We start from the raw sequence: 23948 nt of genomic DNA, 5'->3' as shown, positions 1-23948 counted from the left end.
TGTCATAATTACAACCAACAATTCTCATTAATTTGCACATGTCTTAGACATGCATACACGATGACAGTGCATATCTGTTTAGTTGTCATGTGGTGACATCTTCCCAACGACATATAATACCTTACATGCATATATTTGTATAATGTTGTAATTTCCTTCCGTCATGAGTTATTCAAATCCTGAAACGCCATGATAATTCATATGCGTCTCTGCTTGTAGCAGGTACATCTATTCCAAAGCCAACAATTTTTATCGAGTGATGTTACAAGTTAATTCATAATATATTGTGCACAGAAAATTCATATTTGCTGTATATTTCTTGAAAATGATTTGGACGAAAATTAAATGAATTCGTCTTATGACGTCATTGCATCAGAAAACGTGAGTAAGTGGTACGATAACTTAATGAACATTCTAATTAATAGTGATGTAATTGAATATTTACTAACCTGTGGGCTCCACATACACGTCGCTACCCCCGGGAGAGGTCGTGTCTTACTCCGCCATTTCTTGGGTAGAATCGCGTGCGTTTGGGAATGCGATTTGCTTTTGCTCATAGCTAAAGAAAGAGAGGAAGAAGCAAAAGGGTAACTAAGAAATCCAAAGTCGTCACCATCATCATCGTCACTATAGCAACATGAGTATTCTCCAACATCATCATCATTTTGATGTTTGTATTCCCTAAGGTCTCCCACAGATTTACTACGCGCCCTTCCCATCCCCAACACAACATTTTCATCTTTCACAATCTTTGACCCTCCTCTTGGTGTCAAAACTGCACCAATATTTTCCGCGATTCTCTTCAAACTGTTTCGGGTTTTCTGTTTCTCCTTTAATTGATTTCCAACTATACGGTCTCTTTCCGCAGCTATATGATTGTTGATAATCCGGATGTTTTCCGATCGGACAGATCCGTTCAGTTGATTCCTCCGGAAATTAAGGTTATACTTGGAAGGGGATGTCGAGGGACTCTGTTGCCCTCGTGACGGGAAAACATAACTATTGTCCAAAGTTACATACTCCGGCTCTTCCTCACTTTCCAAATATCTGGAGGAGTTAAGACTTCCGGAATCATTTAGTCCTGATTGGGAATGATACTGACCCGAAGAATAAGAATTACTCAAACTTGGGGAGTTCCGGGAAACATCTGGAACTGGTACATTTCCATGATAATTTTCTTGATAAGATATACTCCTAGGAAATTCTCTTCGAACTCCATCCAATGTACGATACCCATTTGTCAGAGGCGCTCGGCTCAATGTTGAACAATACCGGGAACCATCCGGCGTTGGATACTTCCTACCGTTTTCCGAAGGGTCGGAAATGCTCCGAGGAATATCAGGTTTTTGTGCTTCCTCGACAGATATATACCCGTTTGGAATTCTGCCGTTTGGCAGAGGCGATACCTGAAACACTAGTCCGTTCCATGAACGATTCATCTTAGCAATCGGGAAAACACCAGGACTAACATCAAATCCATTGGGAGAGCTGCTCGTCGTAAATGCTGATGACATGTGCGCTTCCGAAGAACTTGACCGTTGTCCGTGTACGGTCATTATAAATATATGCCGGACATCCAAGTCACGGAATCAGTAACTTAAAACTATATCTACTCCTTATTTGCGAGTCAGAATCCGCTGTTTTTAAGGACACACGCGTTATATAGTGAATTGTCCCAATACCGGCGTCTACTTCCACTAACACACAAATAGAGTATCTCGTCCGCGAGCAGAAGAGCACAGTTTTCTTCTCTGCATGACTGTGTTTTCCAGGTCACGAAACAAGAAACGTAAACATACAGGTATATGTATGGAGGTGATAAGTGTATATATATATATCTTGTACCTATATACACAGGTACACACGGCACATCCACAGGTAAAACATCCAGGTAAAAATTCCAATAAATTATATTTATTGAAAACTATCAATGTATATTCCTGGGAAAATGCAATGTTGTGTTTTAAATCCCTTTTGTCGAGTGACAAACTGTCTACAAACTTGTATGGTGAAACTTGCTAACACATTTAAGCGACAGTCAAGCGATATCACCACTACGGTGACTTTACTCGAGGGGGCGTGGTCTCCACACCGACCCGCGAAACGACGTTTTCATTGGTCTCCACTGGACCGTGAACACCATAAACTGGAGTAATGAAGTGTATTCGTTACAAAGAGGCCCCAGAGGGGTTGGTCAATCGTTGAGTGAACTGTGTCTAGTAGTCCGTATAACACTGTATGTAAGTTACCTGTACTTACGTCAGTATTTGAGTTAATCTCTCGGCTTTCGCTTAAGTAAAGTCTTCCCTGTTACTGATAAATATGGAGTTAAACGGTACACATGTCCGCGGTGATAATAATCTAGAATTAAAAATACATCGCGGTATATACGTATATTTAGACAATAAAAGTACTGAACACGATATTGTTCATGCATTTACCTACATATAATGATATAACCATCATTTTGGTACCTTATATACATATATATTTGACGGTCTTCTGAAAATTATCAAAAATATGATGATGACGAACTTCACTGAATCGTGGAGCTTGTGCATATCTTCGGACACTTTGGATTTTCCTCCGTCGCCTCCTAGGTTTAACATTAAGACCCTTGGCATCACTCGGTCGAGTTTTAGACGACGAGACAGCTGTATTATGCAGTTTAATTAATAGTTTGGTTCTTATGTGTCTTATCTAGGTTTGATGTCTTTCTTACAATCTTGACAATGTAAGAACATACTGGGATTCAGAAAAAAGCATACAGACACAAACGATTGAAATCCTTGTTTTTGCACATCCTTATGTGACTATAAAGAGTCACATTGATATCTTCTGTAAACATATACTGATAATAAACGATTGAACATATTTCTTTTTGATACAACATGAATAAATTTCGTCCTAGACAAAAGCTACTCCATTTATGAAGGGACTTGTATGTAGTTGAACAGACTTATAATCTCTGTCTAAGTCGGCGGTTTAACGTATATCTTACGTCACTGTTTTATCTAGAAATGCGTCAAAAATTATCAAATAAAATGACTACGATTATTTATATTATGAATATCATGTCGTTTCAAACATAATTTTGGATTAATGAGGGATTATCAATAATCCTCATGGATTATTTCATAACAGAGCCACTTCCAAATTACGTCATACTTAACACTTTTAACGATTATAAAATAGTTAAGACCTCGGAAACAAACGAGACTAATTTGACCATTTTTCAGGCTGTTCAAAAGAGACCGGAAACCCCCGGGGGACCTCTTTAACACTAATTAGGTATGCCATTATGGACATGACGAGCACCAGTATACAAGGCCTGGTATTTTGGTGTTTGAGGATTATAAACTATAATCAAATTCTCTTCTTAATGACATTAAAACATGTTTTGTGTTGCTTCGTTGATACATAATAACAATTTTACCTATTGTAGTGTTCGAAAACAATAACAGAACGAGCATACCTGGTTAATTGTACGCTAAACATTGCTTAAGTAAAATCAATATTTCGAGGCTTACGTTTTATGTTAATCAAAGAAGAATTCGATTTCATTCCTCTTTATGTGAAGCTGTCGATGCTACACATTTTGTGCCGTAGGGCTAATAACCCTGACCATAAAACATAAGTATATCGAGATGTGAGGGGCCCTCGGGTGGACGGCGGCCAAAGACCCGCGGAATGTGGACATGACTATCGATATGTAAACAAGAATTTGACCATTGTAAACAACACCAGACCGTTAAAGTCACACCCTACACATCACTAACACGTGCTTTCTGTCACAAGCTGAATGAAGTCAGAGTAGTTCGTATATATGTAAATAGATCTGGATATTTCCGGACTTTTACATATAATTGTTGTATTTGCCCAAAACCCAATCTAACAGTATATCACGGTAGTTGTGTTTTTATTTCATCGCTATAGAATTGAATAAAGACATTTCCCTACAATGAAAATAACTTTTTGTATTCAAGTTTTTCTCCATAATCACATACAACTATACAAATAACTTTTACCTAGCGGCACATATTTGATATTAGAATGTCTCAGAAATGGAAACTGCCAGCATTGAAAATAATATGTTTGTGAATTCATTATCAAAGTCAAAGCCAGAAGCACATAAATACGTGTTTGAATAGTGAGATAAAAACACAGAGTTGAATTAAATACCCACATATTATACAAAACAATATGAAATAATAATATCCAAAATGATTTCTTAAAATCCCGATGAAGTCATTGCTAGGACCCATCCAACTTCGATAAAAATGTCCGGATTGAGAGATAGCTGGATAATATAAGTAAATTTGTTGAAAATTTACGAAATTGATGCTTCCGACAATGTACAGAGGGGATTGACTGATATATGGATTATCCATTCAGAGATATATTTATTTTATTGTTCGTGCGTTTCGCCTCGTCAACGGCCAATGCAAGGTCATTTTGAGGCAGGGTCTCCCTTATGCAGCTGATGACTACCTCTGTGAACAACATGCGGGAGATCCATCGCATACTATCCGAGGAAATTGAGTTCACGTGTATTGTACAGGACTACAACCACGACCGAACGGGACAATCCGTGGTCTGCGGTTCTGTGAAACCTCCCTCTCTGGGGTAGGGTCTCACCTGTTGTATCGCGGTGTCTGTAAACAAAATGAACAAGTGGAAGCTCGGATATAATGCATACAAATATGAATGCATCTAAAAATCAGTGGCAGGGGTAGTTCTTCTGTGTGCAATTAACGTCATTTTATAACTTGAGATTTTTAACCGGTCCTCTTAAGGGAGGTAATTTATTAGAAGAATAAAACTTTCAGAGTCATAAACATCACACACCCATATAAACACTGATCATGTTTATAGCTACAAGGGGAGATAATTCTTGTGTGTTTGTGTCTATTCTTGCGTAAGGTATACTAAAATTAGAGTGTCTTGTGTGATTACATGATAACGTCCTAATTCACCTTGACCACCACAGATGGACACAGTTCTGATCACATCTATTCGCCGAGAGCTGTCTCCCAAACATGTCATTTGTCATACATTACATATCACAATGGCATTCTTTAGGGAAAACCTTTATCGAACGTTAGTTGTAAACTATTGTAATACGCCTCCATTTTCTATACAGAAATGAGAAGATACATCTGACAATTTCTAATTATCATTTTAAATAAATGCATTATTTAAAAAAAATCTATGAAAGAATACTAATTCGTGAATTTACAACACTCATGCAAACAAAACAATATTTGATATATTTTAAATTGTATCATAAATATAAAATATTAGCCTGATGCTACATAAATCGTGGATTTAAGAGAGGTAATTGATTACAGGCAAACATATAGATTTTTATGATGTATTCTTAAAATGTAAAGACTTGTATATTGATTCTTTAGAAACATTGAATACCTTCTACAGATATTTCTACCTGGTAAAAGTTTGAAGGCAAATCCCCTAGTTTCTATGTTGCGTATATAGCTATGATAAGAGACCAAACAAAGGGAACATTTATTGAGAACGTTTGGCATTTCCAACAGCATTGATATTGGTCTGTAGTGAACAACTCTGTCTGATGATGTATAAAGGTCCGGGCATCTGACTGGTCTATCGACAACTGCACGCTCCTGCGTGTGGCTGGGTGCGCGAGCGGGACCGTGCACGTACACGCGAGATGTAGACATATTTCACACAAGTCTACACCTCCAGACAGTGGTGACATTTGACCTTAGCCGTGTTCGGTGGCATTCCAACACATGATGCATGTGCACAGTTTTACGTAAAGTAAGAGACATAAATAACTTAACGACTCTGTGTGACGAGAATACATGCGCGCGAAACGGAATATTCTATTTCAACCTTGATTGTTTAATATAACCACTGGGCTTTGTGAAAGAACTTTGCCTCTTTCATAAAACATTAAAATTATAATTTGTCAACAATACAGTGATATCGAAAAACCTGGTAGGATAAAGAGTCCAGAAGCAATTTGAACCCAAAATTTATATTTTCTTTATGGCCATATTATGCCTTTCTGTCGGATCAGTGTTCTTTCAGATCTTTCGACAATCTGTATGTTGTATGATAATCTTGTGGAAACGTAATAACAATACTTATCGATTAAACAAACAAACTTGCCCTAATTGATTATAATGAATCCTACAAAGTTGACCACATAACAGTTAAAACTTGACATTTTGATTTCTCTCTGATGATTTTTAAATACACTTCATTTAGACAATTTTTTAGTTTAAATTATTTTATGTAATAGAAGTTGAAAAATAAAAGTAGCCAAGAAACAGTGAACTACCAGACAATGTTTGTTAATTGCGCCATGTGATCTGTACAAACCGAACTGGAGTCGAAAAACGAATTTTCTAGTCTGATATTTGGTTATATGAATTCAGTACAATATTTAAGAAAATAGAATACTGTATTTTTTTTATTTAAAATAAAACATAAGATTAGGAGATTATAATTGGATTTTCATGTTTTCTTCCAGAGTAAGACCCCTCCGGCGATAATACAGTTAAAGATCGTTAAATATGACAAGATATCTTGTTAACAAACCGTGACCTCAATATAACGTAGATCATGAAGAAGTAACTCAGATCACCATTCTGTGGCGGTACAGACTAAGGCCCTAACTACCAATACTTCTCCACGGAGTGTTTCTTTATAAATAGATAAAATATTCTTTTCACACAGAAATGACACCGATTAAACTGTCAAATCTAGTCTTCATTATTATTATATAAAATGTCTTGATAGAGTCATTGTAAATCTTCCTGAAACCTTCCTAAATCTCAGCTGCGCCATTTTGGGTAAAGTTTCCCCCGTGACCCCCACTCCTCCCAACCCTCATAGACACACCCATCTCATGATAGTTACCTCGCATGTTCTTCGCTCGGGAGGTCCATTTTTCGAGCGCATTTGATTCGGACTAGCGGTTCTATCCATAGGAGTTGATGGAACTCTTTGTTGAAGACATTGTAAAGATAATTCCTTAAAAGTTACCTATAAAGCAGAATGTGTGTGTCCAACTATCTTACGTATATGCCTAATTTGAACACCCCAATACCCGGAATAGCGTCATTCGGATCATCAGTTAAATCAGCCGTGTGGGAGGTGTCGTTAGTCTTTGTAATGTGTTGTTTCACAAGGCCATGCATTTCTCCCGCTACCACTGGTAATTCGTACACACGCAATTTGACTTTGTGCTCCAGGGGGGCCAACTTTGTAAATACGAGAGTTTAAAAAGTGAATGCACTTGAAAACATACCGCTGTACAATCCGAGATACACCTCGATAATCAAAAGACAACCTGCTGGCTTTGTTCACCTGTCTAAGTCATCAGTATATCAACACATGCCTTTATAACTAGTGACAATTCAAAATACAATTGTGTTGCCTGTCATTTATATACACAGGTAAGAAAAAAAATATCAAAGGTTCAAAGTTTGTGTCATTTAAGTGAAAGATGTCAATTTTGAACTGTTTAAAGACGTAATAAGGTATATGAAACGAAGGTAATGTGCAGTCATTTTGAAGTTTTTGCAATATATTTTAATCGAGAAACATTACAAAAACGTCTGCCCGAGTTTCATAAATCTCGTTTGAAATGATAAATGAAAAGCTTGGTTATTTTTTGGCGATCGCCCAGACTAATTACGTTTGTATTCAATACTTCACTTAGATTCAACATATATGGATCTTAAACCAAAACAATTCCGGGGAGAACACATAATAGGAAAAAATATCACTGAAAGATGGAGGCATCTACCAGTTCCTGTCATTCTTAGCAACTCGGCGTTTCAGGAGATTAAATTATTTAGTATTGAATTATCACGCATAAAACTAGGTATTCTCTGTGTGTTTGACTCTATCACTTTCCTGTTTACAGGGTTTGATGTTTAGGATATTTTCCCTATAAACTGATTATCTATTCCACAGAAGACCGCGATCATAACCAATTAAGTTACTAACATGATAATACTATGTTTAGTCAAGGTCATGCGAGAGAAGATGTTACCAGAAGGATATTTATCACCCTTTCTTTCTTCACGTCATATAATGCCTCTATACTGCGAAAAACCGAGGTGAGTAAATCATTGAATCCGATAGCTACACTATCTACACACATTTTTTACACGGTAGGAAAAAATGACATCTGTTCCGGTTATTACAACAGTCTGGTTGGGTTAGTAATCTCGGTTACCTCCCTGGGTGTTATTACTTGTTTTACTGAAACGTCTATCATCGTAAATTTCCTTGTTGTGATGTATACTGGGTTTGGAACTCTTCAGCAACGCTATATGCCGATGAACACATTTTGTTAACATCTCCTCCAGCGTTAAGTATTCCTAGTATTTGACGATTTTCTATTTTTACAGAAGTAGTTGACCGAGTAACGAAACATCACGTCTTTTTGATGGATTGACACTTCTAGGCCTACGTAACACAAGGTTTTCATGTTTTCGCTATTAATCATAGCTTGCTCTTATATCTACTATCCTCGATGTCAGGTCGAGATATTTCGTTAAACATATTGTATTTTGTCATGATTTAGTAACGACTACATTTCGTCATTACGCAGCAGTAGTCTTGTAAATAAACACAACAAACAACCAGACCAATCATCTCTCAATCTTCACCGATTTTCGTAAGAAGAAAAATACTAAAACTGAAAAGAATATACAATTTCTCATCATAAACCTTATCTGCCAACGTCTATATCTAAAAACATCTAATTTCTCAACTAGCAGACGAGAACTGGGGCAGTGGGGCAATCTACAGAACCAAGTACACAAACTGCAGGTAGGCGATGTATAGCGTCTAAAAGGAATTCGGAAATTGAGGTTAGCGGGTAACAGTGTAGTCTAAGGACCGCTGAATGGCTATAGGCCAGAGGAACACTGTCTATACTGTAGGTATATTGTTCTGTAAAACTGGGGTTCTATAGATCTCTAATTATACTTCGCTAACGAGAGGTAGTGTATACAATGTCGTGCTAAAAACACCCGTTAGTTCCACTGTTGGTTAATGATTATATCGTGTCAGTGTCTTATCCTAATTGTCTTTTCGTATCGTCCACGATTTTGTTTCAGAATTACCGCGGGAGTTTCTATTCCACTAGCAAAATATGTAGATCGAAACTGATGAGTGACAGGATTAAAAGAAAAACAAAACAAAAGACCGCCCCTCCTGGCCCCGTTAGTAGGATATTTTGGAAGGTGTCACTTGTCAACTTTTATCAAGGTTTAAAATCATCCAGACATGACCATGCTTACAAGAAATAAAACTTTGCTAATCTTTTATCCCTGATGAAAATAAACACGGGAGTATTAAAGTTATTACTGGCTTTAATGAAACAAGAGAGACAACTCTGATATATTTCTTTCGTGTCATGTCAGTTTGTCATCAACTCGCGAGATTTCAAATTTTGTCAATGTATTAAATATGCAAAAACTATCAATACGGCTTATGTATAAGTCTGTGTACTTAAAAAACACATTTGGTGGAAAAATTATCATACAAAACAACAACTTAAAATGACATTCCCTCATGCTATGTTTTGCTAATCTAATTTAAAAGGTCAGGTCTCGCGTTTCACTTCGTACCTCGTTACGTGAAACGAGGCATATGGTGTGAAGTGTAATGTGGGATCTTGCTTTAATCATATCAATTCACTTAATAAATAGTGTTTTTGCCATATTATACACTCTATTGTGACGTCATATTATCAGTTAACATCGTACAATTGCAGATTATTAATTGACATCGAAATAGAGACGTTTTACATGTAAGTAGTAACACCAAGAATCCTTTAGAATGTCAAACATTCTTCTATAATTGCAAACAGTTTTAATCATGCTATAAAAAGGGATCCAATCAGAGTTAATTTCTCATAATATTATGAAACTCGCTAAAATATTTTCATTTTCTTTCGCCAAAGGCTTGGCTGATAAAAGCTCATCTGCTCGTTTAATGAATTTTTGTAGAAATGTACAATATCATATCATGATTCGTTTTGACTATTAGTTCTATAATTGGCTGTAGTTATCGTACATAGTGGTACAATATTCACTGCTAGCCTTGCCTTCCTGTATATTGTCTATTACTTTTGTGACTGTAACCTTCCCCCACACAGCCCGAGGTGTCTCTTACCATTCCTGAAGTGTATAGAGCCCTCACCTAATTTGCAACCATAGAAACTATCCGTTTATCGCTATCTCTCAAGGATGCAGGCTTCAATAGGTTCGTACCTAAACATAACTACTCTCCCATGTGTTTACAAATCTTAGAATTTGAATAAGAACAATTAAAATACACCAATTTTCTAAATTTCATTTCACAAAGACAATCTTTCATGAATCTGATAAGAAGAGAAACGAATTGAAGGTCATGTATACCAAACGATCAAACCATTATTTTGAATGTTATGAAAACACAACTTCACCAAGTTCTCCCCTAAGCTCGTTCTATCGTGTACCTGTATCTCTCACCTCCTTCTCAGCAATACACCAAGATAGTGTATCTATAATTGAAGCCACCGATAGCCGATAATCTGTATCTAGTATACAGACGCTGTACCGAGCTAAGCCGAACCAGTTCCGGTTTTATTGCTTGCACTCTCGATACCCTTGTGAAAGTATACTCCTTGTAGCCCAGATAATCATTTCTTCGACTGAGGGCTAAGGCGTATACAAAGAACAAAGCCAGCCTAATGAAGCGACCCAATGTTGGTCCGTACTCACAGGCTCGGCCTAATGGTTTCTCCAGTTCTCTATACAGTCGGCACATTATTCCAGGGTATCTTGGCTGGTGACGTCAGGCCACTGGTCTGTTCTAGTTTTGACGTTTATTTATGGAACGTAAAACAGGCAGAATATTTTTGGTAAAGAAACTATTGTTTAATGGAACGGATTAGTGAGGGGAAATGTGTGACGGTATGCGGGAATGTTTACACTCGGAAGTCAGAAACAGGTGTTAGTCATTAGCAGACGTAGCTTCCGAGGTCATCCAAATGCATTTAAATCATGGTCATCTCAAGGTTACAGAGGAAGCTACTGAACGGACACGTGCAACTGACATATCTTTTGAAGGACCGCCTCTCATAAAACTGACATAATACACAGTAATATAGTTTAGAGGAGCCTACTAACATATACCTTACATACAACACATTCATACAGCTTAGAGGTACCGCCTAACATTCGATTTACATACTACAAAGTGCTACTGTTTAGAGAAACCTTATAACATATATACTACACAGTCATACAGGTAAGACAGACCGCCTAACATACAGGTTAAAGGGACTGCCTTACATACAACTGACATACTACACAGTCATACAGGTAAGAGAGACCGCCTAACATACAGGTTAAAGGGACTGCCTTACATACAACTGACATACTACACAGTCATACAGGTAAGAGAGACCGCCTAACATACAGGTTAAAGGGACTGCCTTACATACAACTGACATACTACACAGTCATACAGGTAAGAGAGACCGCCTAACATACAGGTTAAAGGGACTGCCTTACATACAAGTGATATACTACGCAGTCATACAGGTTAGAAGAACCTACTTACATACAACTGACATTCTACGCAGTCATACAGGTTAAAAGAACCTACTTACATGCAACTGACATTCTACACAAACATACAGATTAAAGGGACCGCCTTACATACAACTGACATACTACACAGTCATACAGGTTAAAGGGACTGCCTTACATTCAACTGACATACTACGCAGTCATACAGGTTAGAAGAACCTACTTACATACAAATGACATTCTACGCATTCATACAGGTTAAAAGAACCTACTTACATGCAACTGACATTCTACACAAACATACAGAACATACAACTGACATACCACGCAGTCATACAGGTTAAAGGGACTGCCTTACATTAAACTGACACACTACGCAGTCATACAGGTTAGATAATTGCTGTTCTATCAAGCGATCTTTGTTCCACGTCTCCGTTTTAAGCAAAATGCCCTTGAATTAAACATGCCTTTTAAGACATTGTCCTGATAATGTATCATCAAAATCATGATGGTTCGAAATTGTGGTAATGAATATGTCATCGATACTACGTTAAATACAGGCATCTCTCTATCTTTTAGAGATAGGTGGGGAGATGTTGTCATTTATAAATACATATACTATAGAACGAACTTTTTCCCCACTAGGACTTAACCCACAAGCGAAAATACCGAAATATTTCATATTTGGATACAGACCATCATTGATTCACTGACGTGTCTGGGGTTTTGTCTCAATGTCCTCCGCTGAGGTGACATTAAAGAGACCGACATATATCTGCTGTCCCCCATTACATCTTTACAGTTTCTTTTCTCTCAAATCATTATCTATCATTGCTATGATTTCCACCTTTGGCTTCCCTCTTGACATATGTGCTCATTTCATCCTGGCTGTTGCAAGGAAGTTCAACGCCGTAAACAAATCGATCAAAAGCTGTATAGCGAGTGATATAAAGATTTACCGTCAGGATAGCTCAAGCATGCGATTCCGATTGAAAATTTTACTATTATCAGTAGACTGCGTACTGCCCTTGGAATGCTGGCACTGGTATGATTTTTTTATCAAACAAAATAGAAATTTTGCACTTAAAACACCTCGTTCTCATTTGAAAACACAAAATTACAGGAATAACCTAGATTTACAAGAAGGATGTACTTAATGAAGCAGAAAACGTTTACCCTCCCGGAACATATGGTTGAAGAGTGGATACTCCATTTACTTGTTCTTCATGTACATTTTTACGTTATTTTGTTCTATTCTCACTTAGATGATTTCGTGTCTGAATGATAATGTTGTTGTATATTTAGTTCACTATCACACAGAAACATGAAAGCATTCTTGACGACCTACCAACACACAACTTTCACAAAGGTCAGACACAATGTATAGAAGATCTCTATGAAAACAATAATACAACAGGGTGGTATCATATTACACAACACTTACATAGCTGATACTTTATAGTAAAACATATTTCTTTTCAATCAACTTGAGAGAAAAATAGTGATACTATGTTTATGAGTTGGATGACCAATAGGCGAATGACAACTTAACTACGTAAACTGCTGTTTGACACATTGAAAACGTATAACCATGCATTCAGGGATTCAGTGCAAAAATGAGCAGATCAAGGGGTATCAAACAATCAGAAGAGTTTATAAGATAGTAATAAAATGAAAACTACATTGACACACATATTATAGTGACGAAACACAAAATCGCCTGTCAACGAGTCTGCGGGGAAATTGATTACGACGAGATGGGATTCGATCGTTTTAAAAGCAAATCGCGAAAATTTCGACCCGTGAAAATGACAATGATAGTGTACACGGAATTATCAGGAAAAAGGTAATAAAAAAAGGACTGAAAAAGGTCACTGAACTGCACTTAGCCGGAATGTGTTGCGCAGTAACGTAAATAGATACAGCAGCCTAGTCGGACACTTTCACTTCTGAGCTCGTTTACGTAGTTAATTAGATTAATTAAAGAAAATGGTTGTTTACTTCTGGGTTTTGTGTACTTGTAGTCCCGGTAAACTTAAACAACCCATCAAGACGAGATTTGGAACTGATTAAAACGCAATTAGATTGACATATACTGCTTATGTTTTATCCAGTATTTTGAATTCAAAACAAATATGAACATCATTATGATAATTAGAGATAATGCTAAACGATGAAAACTCGGCGAGAATCCCCTTTTTTCTTTTTATTGAAAGCGTTCCTCGTACTTCTTAACGATTGTACTTTAGAAAGTCATTCCAAAAGGGGGTTGAATTCCTTAGTGACGTAATGGCCCTTTTGAGAAAGACATAAACAACAAATAACTCTCTTCTGCATAGAGCTTGCTCAACTATCTGTCGGCGCCATCTTGGATCACTAAATCAGACATGTGCGTTACTTGGCCACGACGCGTGTCTCAATTAAAATTCCAACAGATTTCTTTTCAAATTTTGTTTCCAGTGACGACTCCACGGGTCAAACCGAATGTTTGGCCGGATCAAGTTATATTGCGCGTGTCCTGTGTGATACATAAATAAAACGTCTAGCACCTGATGCACGTGAGCTGTAAATGCACTGACTTACAGGCCGTGACTCTCTACTTCCGTCGCTATGGCGACGCATATGTTTGTTACATGTATCCCACTAACTTCCTTGTTTTGGAGGTCATTGGTATACTGATAGGAATCAAACGCTGAGGAGAAGCAGCATTAATACCTTGCTCGCAAAACTCTTCCTAAATGCGGACCGTAAGGTATGCGTAGACTGTGTAAATAGTTAGAATTCAAAATGTCAGGAGAAATACGTATTATGGCAGGTAAATCACGTGCCAAATGTCTGGGTGGGTGAATAGTTACATGGGGTATACTGACAACCTGCCACGGGGGACGTTGAAATGATCACGTGGTTATCATAGCCATTGTCTCAACGCACGGAAGACATGCAGAGAATTCCATGTTCTTCATTATAACATGCATTGTCTCGAAGCGAGACAACCATGTTGGGAATTTCACGTGCTTTATTGTCATATCTACTGCCACAATAGATATGTTGAGAATTCTTGCGTTCATGTTGAGTCAATTCATGTACAGCATGTTTGTATTGACCAATGAGAAAGTGAATTATTAGGGCTAGGTGGATAGTCAGGTGATGAATGAATTATCAATTACCCAACATCCAATACTAACGCAGACATTTACAAAACATCAACACATTCGGTTGTAAAATATGACTTTAAAATTAATACCTGTAGATAGTGTTCCGGCACTTTAATTATTCAGTCTAAGATGTTAAAAAAACAAAGGAATACATATAACATCAGAGTTTTTATACGCATTTTAAATTTTAACAACAAACCATGCACCTATCCCTAAAACGTACCTATGTTAAAATGCTACAAGAACAATGCTTAGTACACGTGCACCGTCAAAATCGCGTTGGTGCACATAAAAAAAAAGCTGTAGTACACATTTTAAGCTCCTTAAATATATTTCAATCACACGACGTTGTAATGTTAATCTACATTCAAACAACCAGGACGTATTTTGACAATTAATATTTTATATTCTTGTCTCCAGAACAATATCGAGTTCAACTGCATCCGCACTCTACGAGAGACACAAACTTTTGAAACAGAAAAGTGCTCGAGGACCAAAAATGACGCCAACTTACGCAATGACGCAATACTGAAACGATTTTTGTTTGGTAGGCCGTCTGAATGCGGTCGACAAATAGGTGATAATTGGTCCTTATACGCCATACTTCTTCGTGGTTTCACAAGAAAGTGACGAAAACTGAATGATTGCCTCTATCTTCACTTTCAATGTAAATTGTATCTGTTATTCGCGATTTTGCTCCACTCCTTAAAATATTGAGAAATATAACCCCATCGAAATAACTTGCAATCAGTAAATTACCTTCCCTGAATTCGGAACCACTCTGCCGTTGTTATCTTGTTACCAGATATTTCTATTACTTACTACTCACACTCAAATTCATTTCTCGACAATCAACAACGTTCCTAAATTTGCACATCTTCGAGTACCCGTTACGTGTCAAACACCATTCAAATAACCATGACGCGCTTAAGTTATCGAGCGTCTGACACACTCAAAATTATTACAGCTTAATATCATACACAGTTTGCAACGTTACATTCAAATTACCATCTCAAGCTACCATAGCATTATCAAGGTGTTCAAGACGAGGAATAGGTCTATGGACATAGTCGTGTGTTCAAGACGAGGAATAGGTCTATGGGCATAGTCGTGTGTTCAAGACGAGGAATAGGTCTATGGGCATAGTCGTGTGTTCAAGACGGGGAATAGGTCTATGGGCATAGTCCGAGTGTTCAAGACGAGGAATAGGTCTGTGGGCATAGTCGTGTGTTAAAGACGAGGAATAGTTCTATGGGCATAGTCGTGTGTTCAAGACGGGGAATAGGTCTATGGGCACATCCAGCCCACTGGTCATAACTTGCATTTGGGTATTACATATTAAAACTTACCCATGACTGTGTATCTATCACAAATGCAATTTATCATGATATACCTATGACCAACGAAAATTCACTCTGAGAAAAATTTCAAATTTTTAAATCTCTAATTTTTTCCAGTATTTCCAACTTGTTAAATCGTTTCGTATGACGAGAGTAGTTGACTTTGCGTTACTATTCGCGCAGTTTGTTTGCCTGTGTTGTACAAATATTTGTAGTATTTTGAGGAAGTTGACAGGGCATGTTCACGTGAACAAGATATTGCACCATGGTCGTTCGGAACAAGATAAATAAATGATCATACCATTTTCATTTTGAATTTCAAAATTCAATTTATAATAAAATGCTATTTTCATGTAACAAAGACAACATTGCCCCTCGTGTATGCGTAGGTCATTGTCCCGTCATGTGGATTGGAACCAACTGCGTCCTTTATCGCGATATCATAAAATATGTGAGCAAAAGGTTGCACTGGTGATGTGACGAAGGCGTGATGGTCCACATTCCTGATGTTTGTGAATGTTCAAGTTATACTCTTCACTGTCAGATGTCATGGCATAACTTACGACTGTGCCAATCCTTGGGTGAACATGCCATCCGGCCAGGCGTCCTCGCTTCATGTTGTACAGAAGTGACAAAAGACTGTGTCCAGGATAACACGTTAGTCATGATTCTGTAGAACTATTTGTAATGTTATGATTGCTGTTTATCAACGTTTGAAGACTGATTAAAAAATTATAGACTTATTGTTCACTCGAGTAAACAATGTCAGCTTGTCTGAGGTACTAAAACCTGGTAGAGAATACCCTGTTGCGATAGTAACGATATAATAACAAAGTTATACACATAGAAGTAAGCAAAAACGTACAGTAAACATATAAAGAATCAAGAGAGTTTGAATTTATTCTGAAAAAATACCATGTTTTTCCAAGGTAACTATAATTATCCCTGATCCGTACCCTTCACGGTCGGTGAATGAGAAATTAGGTTTAGATTTCTTGAAAGTAGATAAGCTGGTCCATTTTAACTAGAGAAATTCTACTCTAGTTCAAAAGTATAGATATCTAGACTACTCTTTATCGTAAACGGAAAGAAATATGAAAGCACTTGTAACGCATTCCACCGGGAAGGGTACAGGAACGTGCTTTACACAGCTCGCCAGCAGCCCTATCATATGGTATCGCACACGCGAGCTAGATCAAACGAGTGAGTACGCGTTCCCTAAACAACAACACTTGTAATGTGTGGAGGGGCGCATACTTACTTTCCTCAAAGGGCCGGGGTCGCTTCTGTCCCATCGAGGCCAGCTCTGGTATTTTTCATCACACACACATTTGTAGACAAAGAAAACGAACAAAAACGCTGAGGAAGTCCATGTCTTAGACCCACATATCACTATAGTTGTGTTAAGTGTAGTATCCAATGAAAACCATTCTGCCGCTAAAACTCTGGTGTGCCTAGCGACCATAACAAATGATGTCATACACGTGCTGGTCGCGTGAGGTCGCCCGACGTCATCACAGGTCCACACAGCCTCCCTTTGATGCCACGTCCAGTGGTCAGTACACCTCGTGCTTGTTCTTGCGACGCACGAGACGGATGTATGTTTTCCTTCCTAGATAGCATTTCCCTATGTCCCGGTATCCATAATGTTTGAAAAATATGTAAAACTTTCAAAAGAGAAACTCAAATAACTTTAACCGATGCTGGCAAGTAAACTTTAACACAACCCGATTGATAAGAAACATTAGATTCTGGCGAACAAAAAACAGACTTAGATAATCCAGAAGTGAATGTTCGGCTAACTGTAGCAGTCCGCCATACTGGAAAAACAGAAAGTTCGTCTTGCAATGACGTCACCTATTTACTTATAAGGAGGTTGCAGTAATTCTACCTGCTGCAGACCCCACTATAGTCTGTTTCATAGTTTTGTTAATGCTTCTGATCTCTGTGGCAGCTGTGTGTGGTTACACTCGGGGTCACCGTACGTCTGGTAAGATATCATAGGAATATAGTCTATTTCAACGCACAGAAGTTCTTACTCAGTTAATCCACAAGGGAAATAACTCTATGATTCTACGATAACTCAGGATATAGTTATGGAACTTTTGGCTGGTATAGGATGAGTGATATCTTAAGTTATCACAGACATTATTGTATAATTTTGTATTTTTTCAAATTGGACATACATTCACATGCATTATGAGTGTCATCTGGAATAATTTTGGATATTTTCAGATCCGTGACCAATTTGTCATTATCCAGTCGAAGTTGATATACATAGTGTCTATTGCAACAACAATTAGATCAATGCTAATACCAAATATAATTCATGGTACACATATATAGTGCACAGCAACAGTATGTATATAACAAATCAATACTAAGTACAGTTTAAGTGTCTGTATATGTGACTGTACTATCTCACTCTTTACTTGAAATTAGTACTTCATGTAATCTGTGAAATCTCTGTTTTACCTATACCTGTACTCTGTGATCTGTGACACACCTTTCTACTTGACCTCCACCTGCACTCTGTGATCTGTGACACACCTTTCTACTTGACCTCCACCTGTACTCCTGATCTTTGACACACCTTTCTACTTGACCTCCACCTGTACTCCTGATCTTTGACACACCTTTCTACTTGACCTCCACCTGTACTCCTGATCTTTGACACACCTTTCTACTTGACCTCCACCTGTACTCCTGATCTGTGACACACCTTTCTACTTGACCTTTACCTGTACTCCTGATCTGTGACACACCTTTATACATTTACCTCCATCTCTCCATCTGACCTCTGATATCTCTACATGAGACCTGTGACCTGTGATATTTGATATTAGCCCTTTTCTACCTTCAAATGTGACCTGTGACATAATTGCTTTTTACTTTGTCTCCAGCTCTACATGTGCCCGATGAAATATTTCTTATTACCTGACTTTCAGTACTAAATGTGACATATAAGCTAATCGTTCTTTACTTGACCTCTAACTCTGCAAGTGACCTATAACATATGGTTCTTTTCTTGACCTCTAACACCTAAGGTGACCTCTCTCTGTCATACGACTCCTGACATGAAGCTGACCGCGACCGTCAATTATTGTATCAAAATAATTTAAGGATTTTCCTACATATGTTTTTTTTTCAATTTTAAACTTACAATTCTAAAGTAAATGTATACATTACCACAAGAGATATATTAAAACAGATATGTAGGTCTCTAAGTTAAAGCCATATTATCTACCTCGTTAATAAGACAACTAACAGATTTGAGGTATTGAAAATGAGTTTATCTAATTGAAGGATTACACAGTTGATTATCAGATCACTTTTAGGCGATGTTCTTTGTAGCCAGTATTGTTTAGTTAACGAGAAAGCCGCTGAAGATTTTTATACCTGAAAGTGCTTGAATTCCATATACACGAAGGATTTTGGTTTGTCGAGTTTTATCATCTTTTGAACAACTATATTATTTCTAGGCCGGGTTTTCTGGTAGAAGTTGGTGCCAACTTCACCGAACTACATAAGGGAGGTCCGGCATGTGTCTTCCAGAACAACTAGAGTTAAGTGTTCAGTCAAAGAACAAATCAGTAAAACACAGGATGGTCTATAGTCTTTTCTCCTCGAGAAATATAAACCTCCACAAGTTAGGACCGTGAAAACCATGCAATTTTTCGACTGAACTGAAAAGTCACACAGAAACAACCTTTCATAGTTTCACGGAGTCGAAAAATAAAGAAAACTATATCAAGAAAATCCCGAAATTACTTCTGAGAAACACTAGAAAAACATTTTCATCGTAAGATTTTCATTGTTTCAACAACTGCTTTTTATGTAGAATATAAAAAACGAAATAAACAGATCGGTAAATAGATCAGTTGATAAAATCGACCAAATTTGACGTTGTTATAGCTATGGTGTTGGGTTAACTTCATCAGAGTTACTCCCCTTCATTCATGCACCACGCCGATTAATTCGTCATTAGCACCAACAAAACACAGGAAGCAAATATGTCTGTTTTATATTGTTTATTCTCAGTGCAATTCAATAGCAAATTAAAATGTTGCGTACAAATCTATCACTTCTCCCATAAACAATATAACTGAAACGTGTAACAAAAAATCTTTCTGAGAAAGAAAAAGAAAGAATAACATCCATGATGTCCCCATAATACCAATTCACACATACTTCGCGAAATTGTCACGAATAACAAGTTTAAACATATGGTAACTAATAAGAATATGTCAATTTTATCTTCATGTTGTTTTATTATCTATCGTTTATGGTTTTTTTTTAAAGAACTGAATAAAGTTATCCAAAATAACTGACATTTATCACAATGACGTTTCATCTTTATTCATTTTCAGCCATATTTATCAGGAAAATAGAGCTACATCCAAATTATGTAATTTAACAGAAATTTTCATCATGATGTATATTTGTGTGCAAAATCATATGACATAATTTCATCAGCAAAACGTAATACCGTGTGGTTTTACGGTATACACTTTATTTTATCGAAATAAGGGGCGATAATCCTAGGGAGATAATCCAATTATCTCCCTTCAGGAAACAATGTTTCTTATCAGATATAATCACATAGGGTTTAAAGAGATATAAAATCGGATGTGACCGTAACCATGAATAAAACACATTAAACTTAAAGTAGAACGAAAAATGATAATTAAAATATGTTAGTTTAAGAATTCTATGAAAGATGTGTAGAATTATTGATCATGTAATCATGTCGTCCGCACACTAACCAAACACTGACCACACACTGACCTACACTGACCAGCGTATCACCTTGTCCCTAATACATAATGTAAACGAATTCAGTAAAGCGTGTTTGATAGTCCTATTACAAAACAAGAAACATCGATCGAGGATTTTTGGTAAAATGTTTAATTCGACGGCCTAATACTGATACATTTTGAGACCTTAATGATCCTTGACTACAATAATTATGTCTAAGTAAATCTAGGGCTTCTATTAATTTATTTCAATTTCATTATTCAATTCAATTAAATTTATATCAAGAATAATTTCATGGAAATACGGACAACTTTGTAGATTTCAGACAAATGAGACAAATGTTTTATGTATTCACAAAAATAGAAACTCGGAAACTCGGGCCTTTTAGATTTAAGTAAGAAAAAATAAAGAAAAGAAATGACTGTAACATGACGTTTTACAAGCATGTATAACATCCATGTTCTCTCTTTGCTAATACTTATCTTTAATTCAGTGTTACTAGATCAAGGATAGACACCCGAGCTCGTCTCGATACAAAAAGAAACCGGACCTGTGTATTATCGATACAACTTTCCACATGACGTTGGCCATCACTATAAACAGATATCTCCGATTTCATAACAAACCATGTATATATATATATATATAACAGACATATAAATACATACATAACTAGAACTATATACCTGTCATATATTTTTATCGGCCTGGTTTTGTAAATTATAATAAAGCGGAAGCAGCTGTTTAACAAAAAATTTCCCAGAAGCAGAAATAGGCCGGGTATGGGGTGACAGTTTGAATACGTAATTCTAACTCAAGCTAATGCCGTATATTAATCTATTGATGGAACTGGCTGATAGGCTAGCCCTCTCGGTTAATATTAAAATGATTTTGTAAATTGAGCAGTTAACGTATTTCCGTGTCGGTTGATATAAATTGAAATGATACATGATGTCTGTTATAGAGCCAAAAGTGTTATAGATTACTATGATTAAATCGTATTCGAAAACATAAAATTTGTATGGTATTCCTGCATGATTAAATATATGTTACATCTTAATAGATAGTGGATATTCCTCTAATATTAAAAATAAAAAAGCGTCCTAATTTATCATTCATAGCATATTCATAGTAAACAAGAAGTGAAGTTAGAATACAAATGTCTAGCATTGACCCTGTGCCTAAATAATACTAAGGGTATATATATATACTGGTCAGCAATAATATATCAATACTCTCCTAAAATCCACAATTTTCATAATGTAGAAAAATATATTTCCTTGTTAATAAGATGACTAGAGCTATACAAAACTTTTATGACGTCCGTGAACAACAACAAAAAAAAAGTAGTGAAGAACATTTTTTCTCCTCGGTAAAAACGGTAATTCAACAATAAGATATAAGTACTCATTAATGGTCTTTGTAAATTATTACAATCAAAGTCTACAATAAAATTTAAATCATTCCTGTCAGAACAGAAAAATACTACATATGAGCCTTCCTTGTTCCAGAAGTCGAAACAGGATTTAATTTCGCTTCTAAACTTTCAAGTTTCCATGAAATGTGATTTGAGATTCATTGGCAACCGCACAAAAAACATAAAAATGAAAACAAAAATGAACATTTAACAATTTGGAATGGGAAACAAGTGTAATTTGGTTAAATAATCATTACGTTGAAGGGAAATCCTGAAGAGAGAGATTTTATGTCAACTTAGGCGTACCATATCACAGACTATTCCAGAATGTTGAGAAATGACAAGTGTTCTAGGCATCTTTGATCAACTGTGTAATATCACGTGATAAGGACAGCAATCACGAGTGCACTGGTCCCGGCCAATCAGTGGCCCTGTCCAACATCGGCACGGCTCCGTGGGTCATTGAAAGCCGCGGGAACATAGATGTGGTGGGCCGTTGTTGCATTCGTAACACAGGACGATTAAACTCCATGTTAGTGCAACTGTTGCTTATATTTTGTGCATCTGAAAATAAGTTCATAAAAATAACACTACAACTACAATTGATCATTGGGCCTTTCTTAGTTACTATTTTGTCAAAAGGGAGATAACTCAAGCAACTTGGATTAACAACAGTTACGTCCCATATCACAACTTTTCTTGGAAAACATTGACGTTTAACGTCTATAAATGACTTCGGTAATACACCGAAACACATCCAGACTGAACAGAAATATCACTGAATGTGTTAATACTGAAGTACAAACATAAAATAGGGAAGCGGTGTTGGCTTTCGAATCGATAACTGTAAACACTGACAATATCGGACACTTAGATTATGTTTGGCAGTTTAAAATGTGCGGTAAGGTATCAATCATGTGCTTCAGAGTGTGCCAAGATAAAAAGTGAAAAAAAAATCACAGATTGCTTTGAAAACAAACGACAAATGAAGTCACGTTACATAACAAGATATCGGTTCTAATGTAAAATAACAATTATGAGCAAATCAATTTTCAACATCCCTACCTATGTATTGTTGAAATGTAACCATTGACAACAATAAGTGCAAGACAGGCCAGTCCTCTAAACGTGACGTCATAATCGTTCTGGCAAACACACAGCACGGTTTAGAGAGTATAATTCTATTTATAGCACACTGAAGCAACGTAAGTCACGTGTATCTAGCACTTAACAGATTCACTACGACCAAAAAGGCACTGTTCAATAGGCCTGTCTATCAAATAAACTATTGTACGTCTAAATAAACCAATATATTTAGTGTTATCAATCTTTACGTTTTAGCCAAAATATTGACATATTTTTCAAATTGTTCAGTTTAGTTTAGCATCCCTCCAACATTTTGTCAATCCTATTTTTTCCCGTATGCTATAACGTTCAATAATCTTCATGTTGATTTCCGCTCTCAGGGCATCAGGTAATAATTTTATCACAGTTAGAAAATAATAAAATATATATTTTTTATGACAGAAGAAACATTCTGAAACGTATGGCATTATTCTCTATAATGCGGACATAATTTCTGTATTAATTCCAGTAAATGATGAACAAAGCTGGGCAGTGGATTTCAGAAAATCAACGACAATATTTTAATTCGTATGTGTTTGTTATGACAGAACTAGCGACGAATCAACAA

The 23948-nt window shown here is 36.7% G+C and overlaps 1 protein-coding gene across 1 annotated transcript in view; it reads right to left on the bottom strand.

Moving 5' to 3' along the window:
• LOC132565247 (uncharacterized) overlaps nt 1-1556 on the bottom strand; it is a 39120-nt gene extending 37564 nt beyond the window's left edge. The window contains exon 1 of the mRNA XM_060229886.1: nt 450-1556. Coding sequence (XP_060085869.1) covers nt 450-1556 — 1107 coding nt within the window. The remainder of the gene's footprint in view (nt 1-449) is intronic.
• Nucleotides 1557-23948: the final 22392 nt, after the last annotated feature.

Source organism: Ylistrum balloti, unplaced genomic scaffold, assembly GCF_031769215.1.
Source record: "Ylistrum balloti isolate Yb309-2 unplaced genomic scaffold, AGI_CSIRO_Ybal_v1 Utg369574, whole genome shotgun sequence".
Taxonomy (NCBI): Eukaryota; Metazoa; Mollusca; class Bivalvia; order Pectinida; family Pectinidae; genus Ylistrum; species Ylistrum balloti.
Note: the sequence above shows the minus strand (reverse complement) of the source record. Positions and strands in the feature narration are given on the sequence as shown.